The 17,495-nt window shown below is 37.8% G+C and overlaps 1 protein-coding gene across 1 annotated transcript in view; it reads right to left on the bottom strand.

Annotated features, from left to right (window-relative positions):
• The window catches only part of LOC129040099 (histone-lysine N-methyltransferase 2C-like), a 108,913-nt gene that overhangs the window by 75,497 nt on the left and 15,921 nt on the right, over positions 1-17,495 (bottom strand). Inside the window, 5 exon segments of the mRNA XM_063667966.1 lie at positions 10,196-10,408; positions 11,712-11,777; positions 12,278-12,387; positions 13,716-13,879; positions 14,126-14,317. Coding sequence (XP_063524036.1) covers positions 10,196-10,408; positions 11,712-11,777; positions 12,278-12,387; positions 13,716-13,879; positions 14,126-14,317 — 745 coding nt within the window.

Here is a 17,495-nt window from a genome sequence, read left to right as displayed (position 1 = left end):
TCAAGAAGAACATCTAAAGATACTGAAACCAGAGGGTTCACCAAATGGTCAGCACAAATCACCCCACTAGACTTACAAATCGACAAGCACCACCACATACTGAAAGCTTTCTAATCAACTACTTAATTCCTTTTTTTAAAAATAAAAATACTATCTATCCAGTCTCCATCTTTAGTTCTTCACTTTTAATCATGCATGTACCATAAAGATTATCTGACGATGGTCTATAACAAGCTTGTCCAACCTGCAGCCAAGATCCTTTAAATGCAGCCCAACACAAATTCATAAACTTTCATAAAACAATATGAGACTTTTTATGGGTTTTTTTGTTTTGTTTTGTTTTTTAAAAAAAGCTCATCAGCTATCATTAGTGTATTTTATGTGTGGCCCAAGACAATGCTTCTTCCAATGTGGGCCATGGAAGCCAGAAGATCTGCAACACCCCTGATCTGTAACATAAAAGACAGAGACCTGAGAACATAAAAGACGATTTGGAATTAACAGACTAAGTAGGAAGAAAAAAAATCTTAAAAAAGATTAAAATCCTCTGAGGGATAATATAAGATACCCACGAGGCAAGAATAGGATGCTACAAAAGAAACATTCAAAGGGAGGAAAGAAAGCTCTTGAAATAACTGAAATAAAAACAAAATTCAGTAGAGGAAGATAAAATAAGGACATGAATTGGAAAGAAGCAGAGAAAAACTGAATACGTTTCACATCTGAAAAGCAGAATTCCGGAAAAAGAGAGGGAATTGTTATCAATAATATAGTTCAAGAACATTTCCTACCACTGAAGGATATAAGACAGCAGACTGAAAGAGACCACTCAGTGCCTAACAAAACAGATTTTAAAAATCAAAAATAGACCAAAACAGACATTATACTCATGAAATTTTAGAACACTGAGGACAAAGAATTTCCTAAAATCTTAAGAGCTTCCAAGAAAACACAGGTCACACAGAAAGAACCGAGTTCTTCATATACTAGAAACTAAAAGACAGTGGATCAATTGACTAAAAATGATAAATGAAAATGTATTTCCAACCTGGAAAAGATGAGTCAGGTAGGAAGGTAAAATAAAGACATTTTCAGAAGTATATAATGCTCAAAACCTACCTTCCACACATTCTCTGTCAGGGAGCTATGGAAGATACGTTCCACCCAAATTGACGGAAGAAATAAAGAGAAATTCATGAAATTGCAGAAAACACATGTAACACAGGAGAGAACAGAAGATGATCTCCAGGATGATGAAGAGGAAATCCCCAAATTAATCATATGTAATGGTTTGTGGCCAAGAATAGCACTGGATCTAGTACAAAGACCACCTTTCACCTGAAACAATGCACACAAGGACAGTAAAAACCAAGAGAGCACTTTTATTGATGAGGTTCATAGTGACACCACTAAGCATACATGTTGAGACAAATGGCATAAAGTAGCACATACAGTGCCCTAACACAAGTTGTATCACTGAAGGCTAAAGTCTCTTCTAACCAACATCTTCACAAGGCCTTCTGATTTCCCACAGGCTGAAATAAAGAAAAAGACCGTATCGGCCAGGCACGGTGGCTCATGCCTGTAATCCCAGCACCCTGGGAGGCTGAGGCGGGCAGATCACGAGGTCAGGAGATAGAGACCATCCTGGCTAACACGGTGGAAAACTCGTCTCTACTAAAAATACAAAAAATTAGCCGGGCGTGGTGGCGGGTGCCTGTAGTCCCAGCTACTCCAGAGGCTGAGGCAAGAGAATGGCATGAATCTGGGAGACAGAGCTTGCAGTGAGCCGAGATTCCGCCACTGCACTCCAGCCTGGGCAACAAAGCAAGACTCCATCAAAAGAAACAAAGAAAAGAGAAGAGAAGAGACGAGACGAGGACAGAAAGAAAGAAAGACAGAAAGACAGAAAGAGAAGAAAAGAAAAGAAAAGAAAAAGAAAAAGAAAAGAAAAGAAAAAAAGACCATATCACCCAAATATGAGAAATTCTCCCATATATACATACTTGTATCTAGATGACTAATCTCTGGAAAGTTATGAGAAAACACTGGTTCTTTCCAAGGAAGGGATGGCCAAAAGGTAGGCTAACTTAACATTGTTCACTCTTTTTAAGACCTTTGTATTTCTTATATCATGCACAGGTATTGCCTATTCAAAAACAAACCTACAACAGGGAAAGACTGAAAGCTTTTCTTCAATATCTGCTACAAGGCAAGGATGTCTACTCTTAACACTTATATTCAACATAGTCCTAGCCAGAGCAATCACATAAGAAAAGGAAATAAAAGGCATCAGCAGAAAAAAGGGGGTAAAATCATCCCTGTGTGCAGATGACATGATCCTGTATGTAGAAACCCCTAAAAATTCCACAGTTACTAGAATAAATGAATTCAGTTAAGTAGCAGGATACAAAATCAATATACAAAAATCAGATGCATTTCTTCATACAAATAATGATCTGAAAAAAAAATCAAGAAAACATTTCCACTTAAAATAACATCAAAAAGAATAAAACACTGAGGAACAAATTTAATGAAGGAAGTGAAAGCTTTATATACTAAACACTATAAAATATTGACAAAATAAACTGAAGACACACAGCCGGGCATGGTGGCTCACACCTGTAATCCCAGCACTTTGGGAGGCCGAGGCGGGTAGACCACCTGAAGTCAGGAGTTCAAGACCAGCCTGGCCAACATGGCGAAACCCTGTCTCTACTAAAAATACAAAAATTGGCCAGGCAGGCATGGTGGCAGGCACCTGTAATCCCAGCTACTTGGGGGGCTGAGGCAGCAGAATTGCTTGAACCCAGGAGGAGGCGGAGGTTGCAGTGAGCTGAGATCACACCACTGCACTTCTGCCTGGGCAACAGAGCGTGATTCTGTCTCAAAAAACAGAAAAAAAACTAAAGACACAAATAAATATAACGATATCCCCATGTTTGTGGATTGGAAGAATATTGTTAAAATGTCCATACTATCCAAAGTCATCTACAGATTCAATGCAATCCCTATCAAATTTCCAAAGGCATTTTTCACAAAAATAGAAAACACAATTCTAAAATTTGTATTAAATCATAAAAGACCCTGAATAGCCAAAAGAATCTCGAGAAAGAAAAACAAAGTAGAAGGTATCACACTACCTGATTTCAAGTTATATTACAAAGTGATAGTTATCAAAACAGTACGGTACTGGCATAAAAACAGACACATGGATCAATGGAACTGAATACAGAGCCCAAAAATAAACCTAAGCATATATTACGAGCTAATTTTTGACAAGTCCAATAAGATACAATAGGGAAAAGATGGTGTCTTCAATAAGTAGTGGTAAGAAAACTAGATATCTATATGCAAAAGAATGAAACTGGACCTGATGCCTGTCTTACACATCATACGTAAAAAGCAACTCAAAACAGATTAAATACCTAACACCTGAAACCATAAAACTCCTAGAAGGAAATATAGGAGAAAAACTCCTTGATATCCTCCTTGACAATGATTTTTCGGATATCACACCAAAAGCTCAGGTAGCAAAAGCAAAAACAAGCAAGTGGGACTACATCAAGCAAATAAGCTTCTGCATAGCAATAAAAAAAAAAAAAAAAAAAAACGGGGTAAAAAGGTAGTACAGGGATTAGGGGAAAATACTGGCAAACCACACATCTGATAAGGGGTTAAAATCCAAAACATATAAGGAACTCACACAACTCAGTAGCAAAAGAACCCCAAATAACTGGATTTTAAAATAGGCAAGGACCTGAACAGCCATTTTTCCAAAGTCACACAAATGGTCAAACGGTATATGAAAAGATGCTCAACATCATAATCATGAGGAAAATGAAAATTAAAACCACAACAGATATCATCTCATGTCTCTTAGAATGACTATTATCAAAAAGGCAAAGACATAAGTGTTGGTGAGGATGTGTAGAAAAAGAAACCTTTGTACATGGTTGATAGGAATGTAAATTAGTATAGCCATTATTGAAAACAGTATAGAGTTTCCTTAAAAAAAATACAACTACCATAAGATCCAACAATGCCTCTGTTGGGCATATACTCAAAGGTAATAAAATCAGCATCTGAGAGAGACATCTGCACTCCCACGTTCATGGCGGCATTACTCACAATAGCCAAGATATGGAAACAAACTAAGTGTCCTAATGGACAATTTACTTACCCATTCAAGGACAGATGAATGGATAAAGAAATTGTGACATGTGTATATACATATATTAAGTCCTCCCTTAATGTCATCAATAGGTTTTTGGGAACTGAGACATTAAGCTAAATGAACATACGGTAGGTCCTCAAGTAACACTGTTTCCTTCCATCTAATTTTGGCATAATGCAAAATGAAAAAAAAAAATCAGTTGTCATACTTTTTTTCCCCTCTTAACCACAGTTTCTAAGAACTTACTGATGACAATGAGGACTTTATACAATGGAATAGTTAGCTTTAAGAAAGGAGATACTGCCATTTGTGACAACATGGATGAACCGGGAGGAAAGTATGCTAAATAAAGTAAGCCAGACACAGAAAAATACTGTATGATCTCACTTAATAAGCAGAATGGGAGGCAGGGGGGTGAGAAGCTGAATGTATAGAGAGTAGAATGGTGGTTATCAAGGGTCTGGAGGTAGGGGATGGGTGGGATGGGCAGAAGTAGGTCGGAGGGTACAAATCTGCAGTTAGGTAAGATGAATAATTCTAGAGATCAAATTAATACACCGCATGAGAACCATAGTTAATAATATTGTGTACTGAAAATTTGCTGAAAGAGATTTTAGGTGTACACACACAGAGAGTAACTATGGAAGGTGAAGGATACAGACATTTGTTTGACCATAGTAATCATTTCACTACGTATACAAAGCATGTTGTATACCTCAGATATGTACAATAAAAATAAATGAAAAAAAAAAAAAACTGTATCCTACCTGCCAAAAACAGTTTCAAATGCATTATGTCTTTGGATTTAGCAAGGAATTCACCTTTGCAGGCCCACTTACATACAACATTATAAATATACCAGGTGATTCATTGTACTATTCACAGTAAAAGATTGAAAGAAAGCCGGGCACAGTGGCTCATGCCTGTAATCCCAGCACTTTGGGAGGCTGAGGCGGGCAGATCACAAGGTCAGGAGATCGAGACCATCCTGGCTAACATGGTGAAACCCCGTCTCTACTAAAAATACAAAAAAGTTAGCCGGGTCTGGTGGCGGGCACCTGTAGTCCCAGCTACTCGGGAGGCTGAGGCAGGAGAATGGCGTGAACCCAGGAGGCGGAGCTTGCAGTGAGCGAAGATCGTGCCACTGCACTCCAGCCTGGGTGACAGAGCGAGACTCTGTCTCAAAAAAAAAAAAAGACTGAAAGAAACCCAAAGGTCTATCAACAGGGGAAAGAACAGGTAAATTAAATTGCTTATATTTCCATACAAAGGAATATTTGCAGCCATAAAAAAATGAAGGACAGTAAAAAGTAGTAAGACAAAAGGAGATGTAAACTGGGGGCATAAAGGCAGGGGAAAGGGAGAGACTTCACTGTTTACCTTTTTATTATTTTCCAATTTTAAATCATTTGAATGTATAACTTGTCTAAAATCAAATTTTAAAAGTTGAGGGAATTAACATTACAGAAAGTAACAAACCTCAAGGAAGCAGCCACCTTCACCAGCTGGATAGTCTACCTCACTCTTCCCACTCTCCAGTAGTTACTGAATGCCAGTCCCCTCCCTTCATTCAGTCTGCCCCACCTGCTGGCCTTCTAGAGCCTCAGTGCAGTCCTATTCCCACACCTCCAAACACATCCATACACTGTGATGGTCGATCTGGGACCACCAGTTGAGAAGAAATGTGTTGTGTTTCCACTCTTGAGACAAACAGAGTGTTATTTTATTGAGGTTTGGGATTTTTTTCTTGCATTAACAGGGTTTCTAGATCCCAGTAGGTGAATGAGAAAGAAGTATGCTTTTATTGCATAAGGAATTTGTTTCTGATACACCAAAGTGATGATGTATGACTTTTCTTAAAGAAGTGGTTATTAGAAGAGTTAAAAATCAATAGAAACAAAAAGTCATAGGTATTGTACCAATACTCCAGGAACATCACAGTTTGGATTCTGTAGATGTGTGTAATATAATGTGTAACATTACATTCTGACAACCTCAAGTTGAAAACTGCACAGCTGAAGATCACTTACAGTCAATAATACTTTTCAAACTTTAATTTTAAATTCATCAAGTCTCTCCCTAATATATTGTACTTTTTAATAAAGGAAACTGTCAGATATGCTATAATACAGAGGAAAACGTCTATATACTCTTTCATTATAATTCTTCCACAACTTCCAAAATGAAGAAAAAGACATGGAAACATTAAGTTCAGAGAATAATTGTGGCAGACAATTCCCTCATCCTAAAAGTTCAATTACCCCAACACAGACATAATTTCTTACTAACTCAAAAGGAACTGAATTCACATATAAAGACAAGCGTGGGATTCTGTTGAGTTCTGTTGGACACAGAACACAATTGCTGAAGCACTGGTTGAGCACTTGTATTCTAATAGCTCACGGTTACTGAGCACTCCATGTGTGGGAAGAGCCAGTGCTGGGTGCCTGGCATGCATCCTTGCACCTCATCAGCACAACTATCCTATGGGCTCATCCTGGTTCACCTATTTTATAAATGAGAACACTAGCATCAGAGAAGTTAAAAAATTTGCCTAAAAACATCCAGAGTAGGTTTCATCATTGCCCACTACTTTATAATGCTTTCCCAAGGATACTGAGACATTATCAAAACACGTTAGTGAAACAGTCTAAAACATCACAATTTTAGGTTTAATACAAAATACCCAGAAAAGGGCAGCGTTATTAGAAATCTCAGCATAATGTAATAAGAACTTATTATGATGATTGTATTCTTTTCCTACTTTTTCTCCTGTAGAGGCATATGAAATACCATAAAACTTATTTTAGGGGTGTGTGTGTACATGTAGTTTCAGGATAATATAGTAATCTAAAACATTTTTAATATGGCAAAGTGTGGCAATACTAAATTTTTAAAAGGGATTTTTAGTTAGCAAACAGAAAGCAAAAATGTTGTCCAAGTAACATGCATTTATTTATCCCTAGGAATGTACCTTTCCTTCTGCAAAGGATGTGAGATCCTGGCATGTAAATGAACATGAGGGACTAGTCATGAAAATACTGTATATTCAATTCCTTAAATTCTAAAATTGTCTTAGCATTTAACATCCAACACACTAAACAATCTTTTTTCATATTCAATAAAAATAAGGACAAATTCAGTAAATTCAGATGGGCTATTTTATCACGTAAATTTTAAAAAAGCAAGGGTAATTTTTCAACTGATTTTCTTTTACCCTGATACGAGTCAATGAGAAAATATGAAATTGAAACATATCACCATTTCTCAGTGTTTACAAGTGGTAGTCACAAGGAAAACCTTCCAAGGTCTTTTGTGTTGTTTTTAAAAGGTATTATAATCTCATAATTTGGGAAACAATGTGTACTATTATCAAGAAACCTTTCATATTTTGTGAAATGGAGCACTTCCCAAATTTAAGAGACTATGGAAACCTTTTTCAGACATTTTTTAACATCCTCAGAAATGGAAATTCTTGTTAATGCTGATCTGATCAATTCCTCCTAAGTATATGGACTAATTTTTTGCAAACTCCAAGCCCCCAAATCAAATTACCTGTTCAATTGTATCTGAAAATCAGTTACATACAAGCATCAGAAAGTGTTTCTCCCAGCAACATAGACCCAAAACACACTACAAAACAAAAATTATCAAGAACATACAAAAGACATATGTTTTATTTATTTATTTATTTTTTGAGATGGAGTCTCACTCTGTCACCAGGCTGGAGTGCAGTGGCTCGATCCTGGCTCACTGCAACCTCTGCCTCCTGGGTTCAAGCAATCCTCTGCCTCTGCCTCCCGAATAGCTGGGATTACAGGTGCCTGCCACCATGCCCAGCTAATTTTTGTATTTTTAGTAGAGACAAGGTTTCACCATGTTGGCCAGGATGGTCTTGATCTCCTGACCTCAGGTGATCTACCTGCCTTGGCCTCCCAAAGTGCTGGGATTACAGGCATGAGCCACCGAGCCCGGCCACAAAAGACATACCTTTTCAAAGCCACAATTACCTCTCACCTGGACCATTGTTTCTCACTCATCTACCTGTCATAACTCTTGCACCTAATCATCTACTTATATCATAGGAGAGTGCTCCTCTTAAAATATAAATAAGATCATGGTGTTCTTCTTTTCAGGAACATTCAATGGCCTCCCATTCCATTGCTATTAAGCACAAACTACTGACACATCACCTTATGGTTGTGTGAGATATACTGAGCCGTCCTTCTTGTCCTCACATCTCTAATCTTCTCACCTTCTGACTGTCCCCTCTGCTCACTCTGTTGGTCTCCACAACACTCTTCAAACACGCTCAGCACACTCTCACCCAGAGCCTTTACACTGGCTTCCTCACTGTCTGGGATGCTCTTCTCTCAGGTAATCAAGTGGCTCACTCACTCACCTCTTTAAAATCTGTGCTCAAATACTGCTTTCTGTTCATATGGACCCTAAACACCCATCTCTACTTCCAATTCCTTTTTTTTTTTTTTTGGAGACAGAGTCTTGCTCTGTCACCCATGCTGGAGTGCAGTGGTGCAATCTCGGCTCACTGTAACCTCCGCCTCCCAGGTTCAAGCAATTCTCCTGCCTTGGCCTCCCGAGTAGCTGGGATTACAGGTGTATGCCACTGAGCCCGGCTAATTTTTGTATTTTTAGCAGAGACTGGGTTTCACCATGTTGGCCAGTCTGGTCTCGAACTCCTGACCTCAAGTGATCTACCTACCTCGGCCTCCCAAAGTGCTGAGATTACAGGCATGAGCCACTGTGCCTGGCCAGGCAATTCCTCTTTATCAAACTTTATTTTTACCATGGGACTTGCCAAACACATTATAATTAACTGATTTTTTTTAAGAGTTGGGTTACCTAACATTAAAATACAAACTCTATGCAGAGAATTCTACCTGCTTTGTACACTGATATGATTTCCAACAACTGACATACAGTAGGTATTCAATAAATTCTATTGTCTCAAAGCCAGTTGCAGTGGTGCATGCCTATAGTACCTGCTACTTGAGAGGCTGAGGCAGGAGGATCACTTGAGCCCAGGAGTTGGAAACCAGCCTGGGCAACGTAACAAGACACTGTCCCTTAAAAAAAAACAACTATGAAATAAAATATAATGGAACAGAAATAATTATCACTTCATTTCTGAATCAGCTGAAAATAAATAACCGCCCCAAAAATGAGCAAACCTACAGTAATCCTCTTTAACTCATATTGGATTTTAGGTTACTATTAAAATATTTTGCTATCTCAAGAATTCAGCAGGCTGAGCAGAGCAGATGGCTTGAGCCCAGGAGTTCAAGACCAGTCTGGGCAACATGGCAAAACCCCATCTCTACAAAAAAATACAAAAATCAGCCAGGCATGGTGGCCACATCCATGGTCCCAGCTACTCAGGAGGCTGAGGCAGGAGGGTTGCATGAACCCAGGAGGCAGAGGTTGTAGTAAGCCAAGATCGTCCCACTGCACTCTAACCTGGGCAACAGAGCAAGACCCTGTCTCCCAACCAAAAAAAAAAATAATTCAGCTAGAAAAACCTTATATTTACTTTGATCAAGAAAATGTTTATAAACCAATACTTTATGATGCATACTGGTGAATATGAAGTTATACCTGAAGTAATATTAAATGACAGCTTTTCCATTTCTAGAATGTATGCATCAACTACCTTAACTTAAACATGGTATTATCCAAGCTCACAGTATCTGAGAAGGTTTATGTCGTTATCTAGCAAACTAAAGTCAAGCCCTCTGTATTTCCCCACCTGTGATCTTCAAAGATATGGTGCTCCTTGAGATTTCTGTAAGGTAGGTCTGTTCTAAAATGTGTGAAAGGAAGAGAACCTGAAAAGGCAAGGTCTAAGAAGATCACTCATTTGGAAATGGCAAGGGTCACATCAGGGGTTATCTAAGTCAGTGTGATTTACCCTTTGGTAAATCATACACATATTTCAAAAGTTACTTTATATGCTTTAATTCTTGCACACATATTTCATGGAAAATAAATTAGTATTACCTCGACTATCATCCATTTCACCATCCCATGAATGCTCTGATTGGATGTCTGGAGGGGTCTCAAGGACGGCCACGCTATTCTGATTTATAATCTTCAATTTCAATTTTGGTTTTGACCGTTTTCTTCTTGGAACTGTAACTGAGAGGCTCTGTAACTGAGTCATCCCTGATTCAGTCAAACACACACCATCCTGGGTATAAGTCTTGGGTGGGTCTAAAATTACAAAATCCCAAGAATACAAATTTAAACTTTCATTTTAAATTTGACTGATTACTGTTCCAAAATACCCATGTCAAGGGAATGTGACTGTAGTTCTAGAAAGCAATTACGTATCTATGAAATGCATGAATAATTAACTTCATGATACCCAATAAAAACTAGGAACAATAGGTCAAACTTCCTTGGATTATAGGCAGAAAGATTGCATGTTTTTAAAAAATGGTCTTCCTGGGCCTGGTGCAGGGGCTCACGCCTGTAATCCCAGCACTTTGGGAGGCCGAGGCAGCAGGCAGATCACAAGGTCGGGAGATCGAGACCATCCTGGCTAACACAGTGAAACCCCGCCTCTTCTAAAAATACAAAAAATTAGCCGGGCGTGGTGGCGGGCACCTGTAATCCCAGCTATGCGGGAGACTGAGGCAGGAGAATCGCTTGAACCCGGGAGGTGGAGGTTGCAGCGAGCCGAGATTGTGCCACTGCACTCCAGCCTGGGCGACAGGGCGAGACTCCGTCTCAAAAAAGTCTTCCTGGCATTTCTATCTCCATGTCCCAATAAAAAGAGTTAGAAGCACTGCAACTAAATGCAATGCTCAGCTAATCCACTATGAGCTTTTTCCTAGAAAAGATCAAAAGGCAGGGATCTATTTACATAAGAGAAGAGAGAATACTCCAGAAGCTCATCTGGAAAAATCAGAGTATCAACATAATTACTAATAGGGAGAAGTAAGAAATAAGTACTAATCCTGAAGATTTAATTTTAAATGTACAAAACTGTTGTTCCTTAGAACAATTCCTGTACTATCCAAATGTTTTTGTATCAGGTGCTATTAAATACGTATTCAAAAGAATGACTGTTTAATAAGAATATCATATTAATCACCATACTAGGCTTATTAATTATTTTAAAAATTAAGAGACTGAATTAATTCTAAAAGAAATCTGTTTAAAATTAAGAGATTGAATTAATTCTAAAAGAAATCTGTTTGCTAAGTAGGCTGTATTTTCTGCTAACTGATAATTAAGCACAGTAACATATCAATGAAACCAAAGCAAGTATGGCATTAATGGTTATTCTAAGAGCTGTTATTTTTGTTGCCAACTTGCTGAAATTTATAGGAATACTGCCCCAGTAAAGCTGGATGACATTTTATATATCATTGTGGAAATGATTACCAACATTACGGAATTTGGATAGAACACCCATATGATTGAAGCAGGTTTGACAAGTGGCAAGCCAATGATGTAAAAATTAAGCAAAGTAAATTAATTAAATTAAGTAAAGCATTTCAAATTTTACCTAGCTCTTTCACTTTTGTGACAATTTGTGCTACAAGTGAAGATTCACAGCAGTCTGAGGAAGGCACTGAAAGGAAAAAAAAAAATCCAGGTAATTCTTTTCAGAAAAGGTAAAGTGTATTTAAATACTTATACATGATTAAAATTTGTTTCTATACTCAATTTATTAAAATAAATGTTTGAACACTAAAGTTAAAAGTGCTTTTTAAAGCAACAACAAAACAAGAAGTGATGAAGGAAAAAAGTCATGGAGGAAAACCTGGCTAAGAAAGAATCAACATATTGGATTTTGACATATTGTCAATAACTACAAGATCATGTTCCTTGGAAGCAAAACTATAGTTTACATCTAAAGTATATGCTTTTTATTGTTTCATGTAAATTGTTTTATAACAAGTTGTGATAAGTCATGTATAACCAAAAATAATATTTTTCATAAAATACTTGTCAAAGTAAGTTTCACAAAGAGAAAATAGAGTAGAGCTAAGCTAATTCATTGGTTACGGACAGTAAGGTGCAAGTGAGTGGTACAGGAGTGCAGACTCACAGTTTAAATTATTCTCTTACCATTAGACGCAGGCATATAGGGTCTGCACATGCTACAATCAAAACCAATGTCTGCTACATTTTCCACTTCTTCCTCAGTATTTAAGTTCTGACAAACAGCATGCATCCATCTAAAAAGACCATATTTGTACATTTTTTTTAAAAAATGGAATATACTGAGAACTGCTACCTTTAAAAACCTGTAACACTGAGTCTTCAAACTTAAAAGCCCTAAGCCTCACATGCTCCTCCTACCTTGCCCTTTTCTCCTAACTATCCCTATTAACAGAAAAACTTTCCTAGAGCTAAGAAGGAAAAAAAAGGAATGAGAACAACTATTAGAGAGGAAGCAAAGCACATTACATAAGGAAGCTAATTATTTTATCATCATATATTAAATATTTCAAAGACAGCAAGGAAGCTAGTTAGGGCAAACACAAAGGTATTCAGAAAACTGCAAATGGCAGTGCTAGCATATATGTGCTCCAGATAATGCATCTAATTTGAAGTAGACATATCTCACGTAAAGCAATGTTGAATGGTAATTGGGAAAGTAAAAAGTTGTCTTGCAATGGAACAAATAATTAGTAGCCAGAGTCCCAAGAATACTGTACTACTGATAAAATAATACTATTAATAATAATATACGTTCACTGCTTAACTTCTAAAGAGTACAATATACCAATGAAAGCAAGGAAACATTCTTGATTTTGAAATTCCACATAATTACGTAGGGAGGGCAGAAGGTGCTATCTAATATCTAGATATCTAGTATCTAGAGCTTTAAGAAAAAGTGGTTGAAGGAGAACAGAATGTGTTAGATATTTTTTATAATCTATTAAAAGATTCAGAAACCCTTCATAAGAAACGGCATTGATGAAGGCAATAATTCTCCATCTAATTTCAAGGGATTCCTAAACCCTCAAAAAGGCCTAAATTAAAAATCTTTAGTCTTGGGCGGACACAGTGGCTCACGCCTATAATCAAAAAACTTTGGGAGGCTGAGGCAGGCGGATCACAAGGTCAAAAGATGGAGACCGTCCTGGCCAACATGGTGAAACCCTGTCTCTACTAAAAATACAAAAATTAGCTGGGTGTGGTGGCATGCACCTGTATTCCCAGCTACTCGGGAGGCTGAGGCAGGAGAATCGCTTGAACCCAGGAGGCGGAGGTGGAGGTTGCAGTGAACCAGGATAGCGCCACTGCACTCCAGCCTGGCGACAGAGCAAGTCGCTGTCTCTAAATTTAAACAAACAAACAAACAAAAAACTTTAGTCTGGAGTTGAGAATTCAAAACAGGAAATCACTTCTGTAAGTTTCTAGGTGACTAAAAATCTACATGGCAAAAAGTTCTGTACCTAAAACTTGTGATTAAGGAAAAGCTATTTTCCATTTTTTTTTTTTTTTTGCTACATTTCAAAGAGAAAAGCTTTAAAAAGATGAAAAAATAGCACAATACCTATCACATTGTCTACATTGCAGAATAAGATCTTCTTCTCTATAGTTTCGATAGCAGACTGGACAGGAAGATAAGCTTGCACAAGGAGCGCACTGTGTGTAATTGTTCTGCCATTCACATCTTAGACCTGCAGATGTTGCTCCACAGTGTCTGCACCAAACACACTTGAAATCCAAATCCTCCCGAAAAGTCTCAATTTTATTTTCTTAGCTATTCAGTTACTATAATTCAGGAAGCTACATACGAACATAATGGGGGAAATGATTTAATGTGTACGTGAAAATTTTTCTGATTAGTGGTATCTATCATAGCATATGTGTATTACTCAATTACATAGGTGTGGCTAATTTTTAAAAACTAAAGTGGTATGAGAAAGTTCTGAACTTGAAAGACTAACAAGGCAAACAAACCCTAGAGTACCATTTGCACTTCCAGCCTCCTTTGGGAACTGTCTGCAATGGAGGGTCTAGGCAGTAGGTGTGATAACTTATGTCACAATCATCACACAGCAGGAGTCTTCCTGGGTCAGTTGCCTTCCCACAGGCCTCACACACAGTGCACTCAAGACACCTCCAACCTTTGCTAAGAACCACTTTAGTGATCTGTAAAAGAAACAACCAATCCATGTGATTTATGCATTAACCTAACATAATCAAATATACTATATAAATTAATATGGTGCTTATGTACCTAGAAGCAGAAAAGAGGCAATCAACTAACATTTATTGAGCACCTACGGAGGCCCAATACTGGGTTAGGCATGTTCATACACGCTTTTAAGAGCCTACTGAGCAGAATAATAGAAAATGGCACATATTTTAATGCCTTTTTAAAGTCCACATAATAACCTTATGCTGTACACTTCATGTCCACTATATTTATAGATATAGTGACCAGATTTTAAAGAAATCAAGTAAGCTTCCCCATTATTGATACATAATTTGAAAACGCATCAACAAAATCTCCATCTACATTTCCATGCTTAGAATCAATAGAAAAAATACCAAAAAAATTAATGTAAAGCATGAGTTCTTAGGAACATTTTATGATCTTAGAGGATTTCTATTTAGACTATGAAGCTAGGAATTCTGAAGTTCACATTCACTCCTCTGTTTATTCTCTTCTCTCTCAAGGGTATAAGTTAGTAGAATATTTGGGAAACTTCAAATCCCTAATAAACTCCTGAAGGAAGCCACACCATGTAATATTAAGATTGTGGAACTTCTTAAAGATCTCAAAAGACTAGGATCCTCAAACAGAACCAATCAAGCGCCCACATTATAATGAAACAGCAAGTAATGAGGGTACAGAATAAAAATTCAGATCATGAGGTACATGAAAGCCTAAAAGCTACCAGAGAAGAAAATAAAAGAGTTAAATTCAAAGGAACACCCATCAGAATGGCACCAAACTTCCCAACTCCAGATGCTAGAAGAGTGTAAGTTTCCAATTCTACAGGAAAATAATTTTCAAAGTACAATTCTCAACCTAGCTACACAAGCAACTATGTGTGAAAACAGAATACGTTGTAGACACAGGAAGACTCAAAATTCAGCTCCCTCATTCTTCTAATAAAGTTACTTAGAGATATGCGGAACAGAATGAGGATCTATTATAAAGAAAAGGAAGACTTGGGATCTATAAATCAACAGATCCAACAAAGGACATCAGGCCAGGGAAGTTTAAGGATGAGAACAACACACCTAGAAGCCACTGGCACGTATCAGAGCAGGAGAAGGGAATGTCAAGAAGGAGGGTAGGACTTCTCCCAGAAAAAAACAGTACTTTAAAAAATAATCTTATATGATAGTTCTATAGTAGGCAAAAACAAAGAACGAATGGAGAGTCACTATTACTTTCTTGTTATTAAAAACTCCATGAAAGACAAAAGAAACTCACAGTACACTGTTTAGAGCTGCAGTGAACATTTACTGAGTCATAACCAACACCTTATTAATTGAACTAACCATAGTAATACAACTATATTGGGAGAAGGAAGGAGGTGTATTTTAAGACCTAAATCAGAATTTATTTATTCATAGCAGAAAGTCAACAAAATCTAGCATTGATAAAGCAGTAAATCAGTTGATTATTTAGAGCTATAGCATTAACCACAAGAAAAAAGACCTGAAAAGATTAAAAGTGATTGCCTCAGACATGGAGGTAGAGTAAGACAAGAGTTGGTTGTTTTGTTTTGTTTTGTTTTGTTTTGTTTTGTTTTTTTGTTTTGAGATGGAGTCTTGCTCTGTTGCCTGGAATGGAGTGCAGTGGTGTGATCTCAGCTCACTGCAACCTCCGCCTCCTATGTTCAAATAATTCTCCTGGCTCAGCCTCCTGAGTAGCTAGGACTACAGGAATGAGCCACCACACCCGGCTAATTTTTGTATTTTTAGTAGAGATGGGGTTTTACTGTGTTGGCCAGGCTTGCTTGAACTCCTGCCCTCAAGTGATCCACCCGCCTCGGCCTCCCAAAGTGCTGGGATTACGGGTGTGAGGCACCACACCCAGCCCATTACAAGGCTTTTAATGTCATTTGATTTTTAAACATGTATATTTGTTATTTTGATTAGCTTATTGATTTTTAAGAATTTGTCTTAGATTACCAAGTTAATATATTATTTGCCCAAATGAAAGAAATGGCCTGGGGTAAGATCAGGGTGGCTTAGAGCAGTAGCCAGAAAACATTTCCAAGAAAGGGCCAGAGAGTAAATAGAAAGTTTTGAGGGCCATATGATCTGTCGCAACTTTATAAAAACTCTGCCAGTGTAATGCAAAAACCGCTACAAATGTATGTAAACAAAAGAACATGGCCATATTTCAATAAAAGTTTATTTGCAAACACAGGAAATGGGCCAGATTTAGTCTATGGGCCAGTCTGCCTGCCCCTGGCTTAAACAATGACCTGAAGATAAAGTGGCAGACAGATCTGAGGTGTTTAGTGGCAGAATTTTTAACATATTTATCTTCACTCCTACTCAGTTTTCTTCACAGATACCTGTGGTCCCTTTTACAACCAAACTCTCAAGTTTCTCAGCTTATATTCACTCTTCGAAACACTACAGTCTGGTCTCTACACCCACATCCACTCATACCTGCTTAAGCCAGGCTTGTCAAGACCTTCTTATTCTCAAATCTAATGGAAACATTAGTGTTTGTGTTTCTTGACTTCTAGTACTTCAACACTTGAACAATTTCTCCCTCTTTGAAATTTCCTTTTAACTTAGGTACTGGGGTTGTACTGTCATTTTTTTCTTCCGTTGAACCAGTTTAGCCTTAGTTTTAAAAGTTTTTTCAAATAAGATGTCATCCAGGATTCCATCCATGGCACCATGTCCAAAGTTGTTACAGATATGTTTTATAATCTAATACGGATACACGCTTCAACTATAATGGAGTAGGTGGGACCAGCCTGTTCTCCCATAAGATAGTAGAAAATTGGACAAAGTATATGAAACAACTGTTTTCAGATATTGGACAACACATAGTACAGGAGACAGTGGTCCCTGAGAGGAAGGAAACACTCAGGGAGTCCTATGATATCCTGCCTAGAAACATTTTCCAGAACGCTGCCCAGGCAAGGAGAACCTCAGCAGAGTACAATCAATGGCCTCGCTGAGGTTAGGGAAGGTGAGGCAGTGGAATTTGCGGGACAGTACTCAAAATGAAGAAGCAATAACGACTAAGAGCTCCAGAAATCTACAAAGGATCCCCTGAAGTCTTTGGTGGAACACCAAGCCGTACTTCTAGAAGCCCAAAGACCCACAACCAGGGGAAAGTACA

This window comes from Pongo pygmaeus, chromosome 6 (assembly GCF_028885625.2).
Source record: "Pongo pygmaeus isolate AG05252 chromosome 6, NHGRI_mPonPyg2-v2.0_pri, whole genome shotgun sequence".
In the NCBI taxonomy this organism is placed as follows: Eukaryota; Metazoa; Chordata; class Mammalia; order Primates; family Hominidae; genus Pongo; species Pongo pygmaeus.
This window is presented reverse-complemented; position numbering and strand designations above follow the sequence as displayed.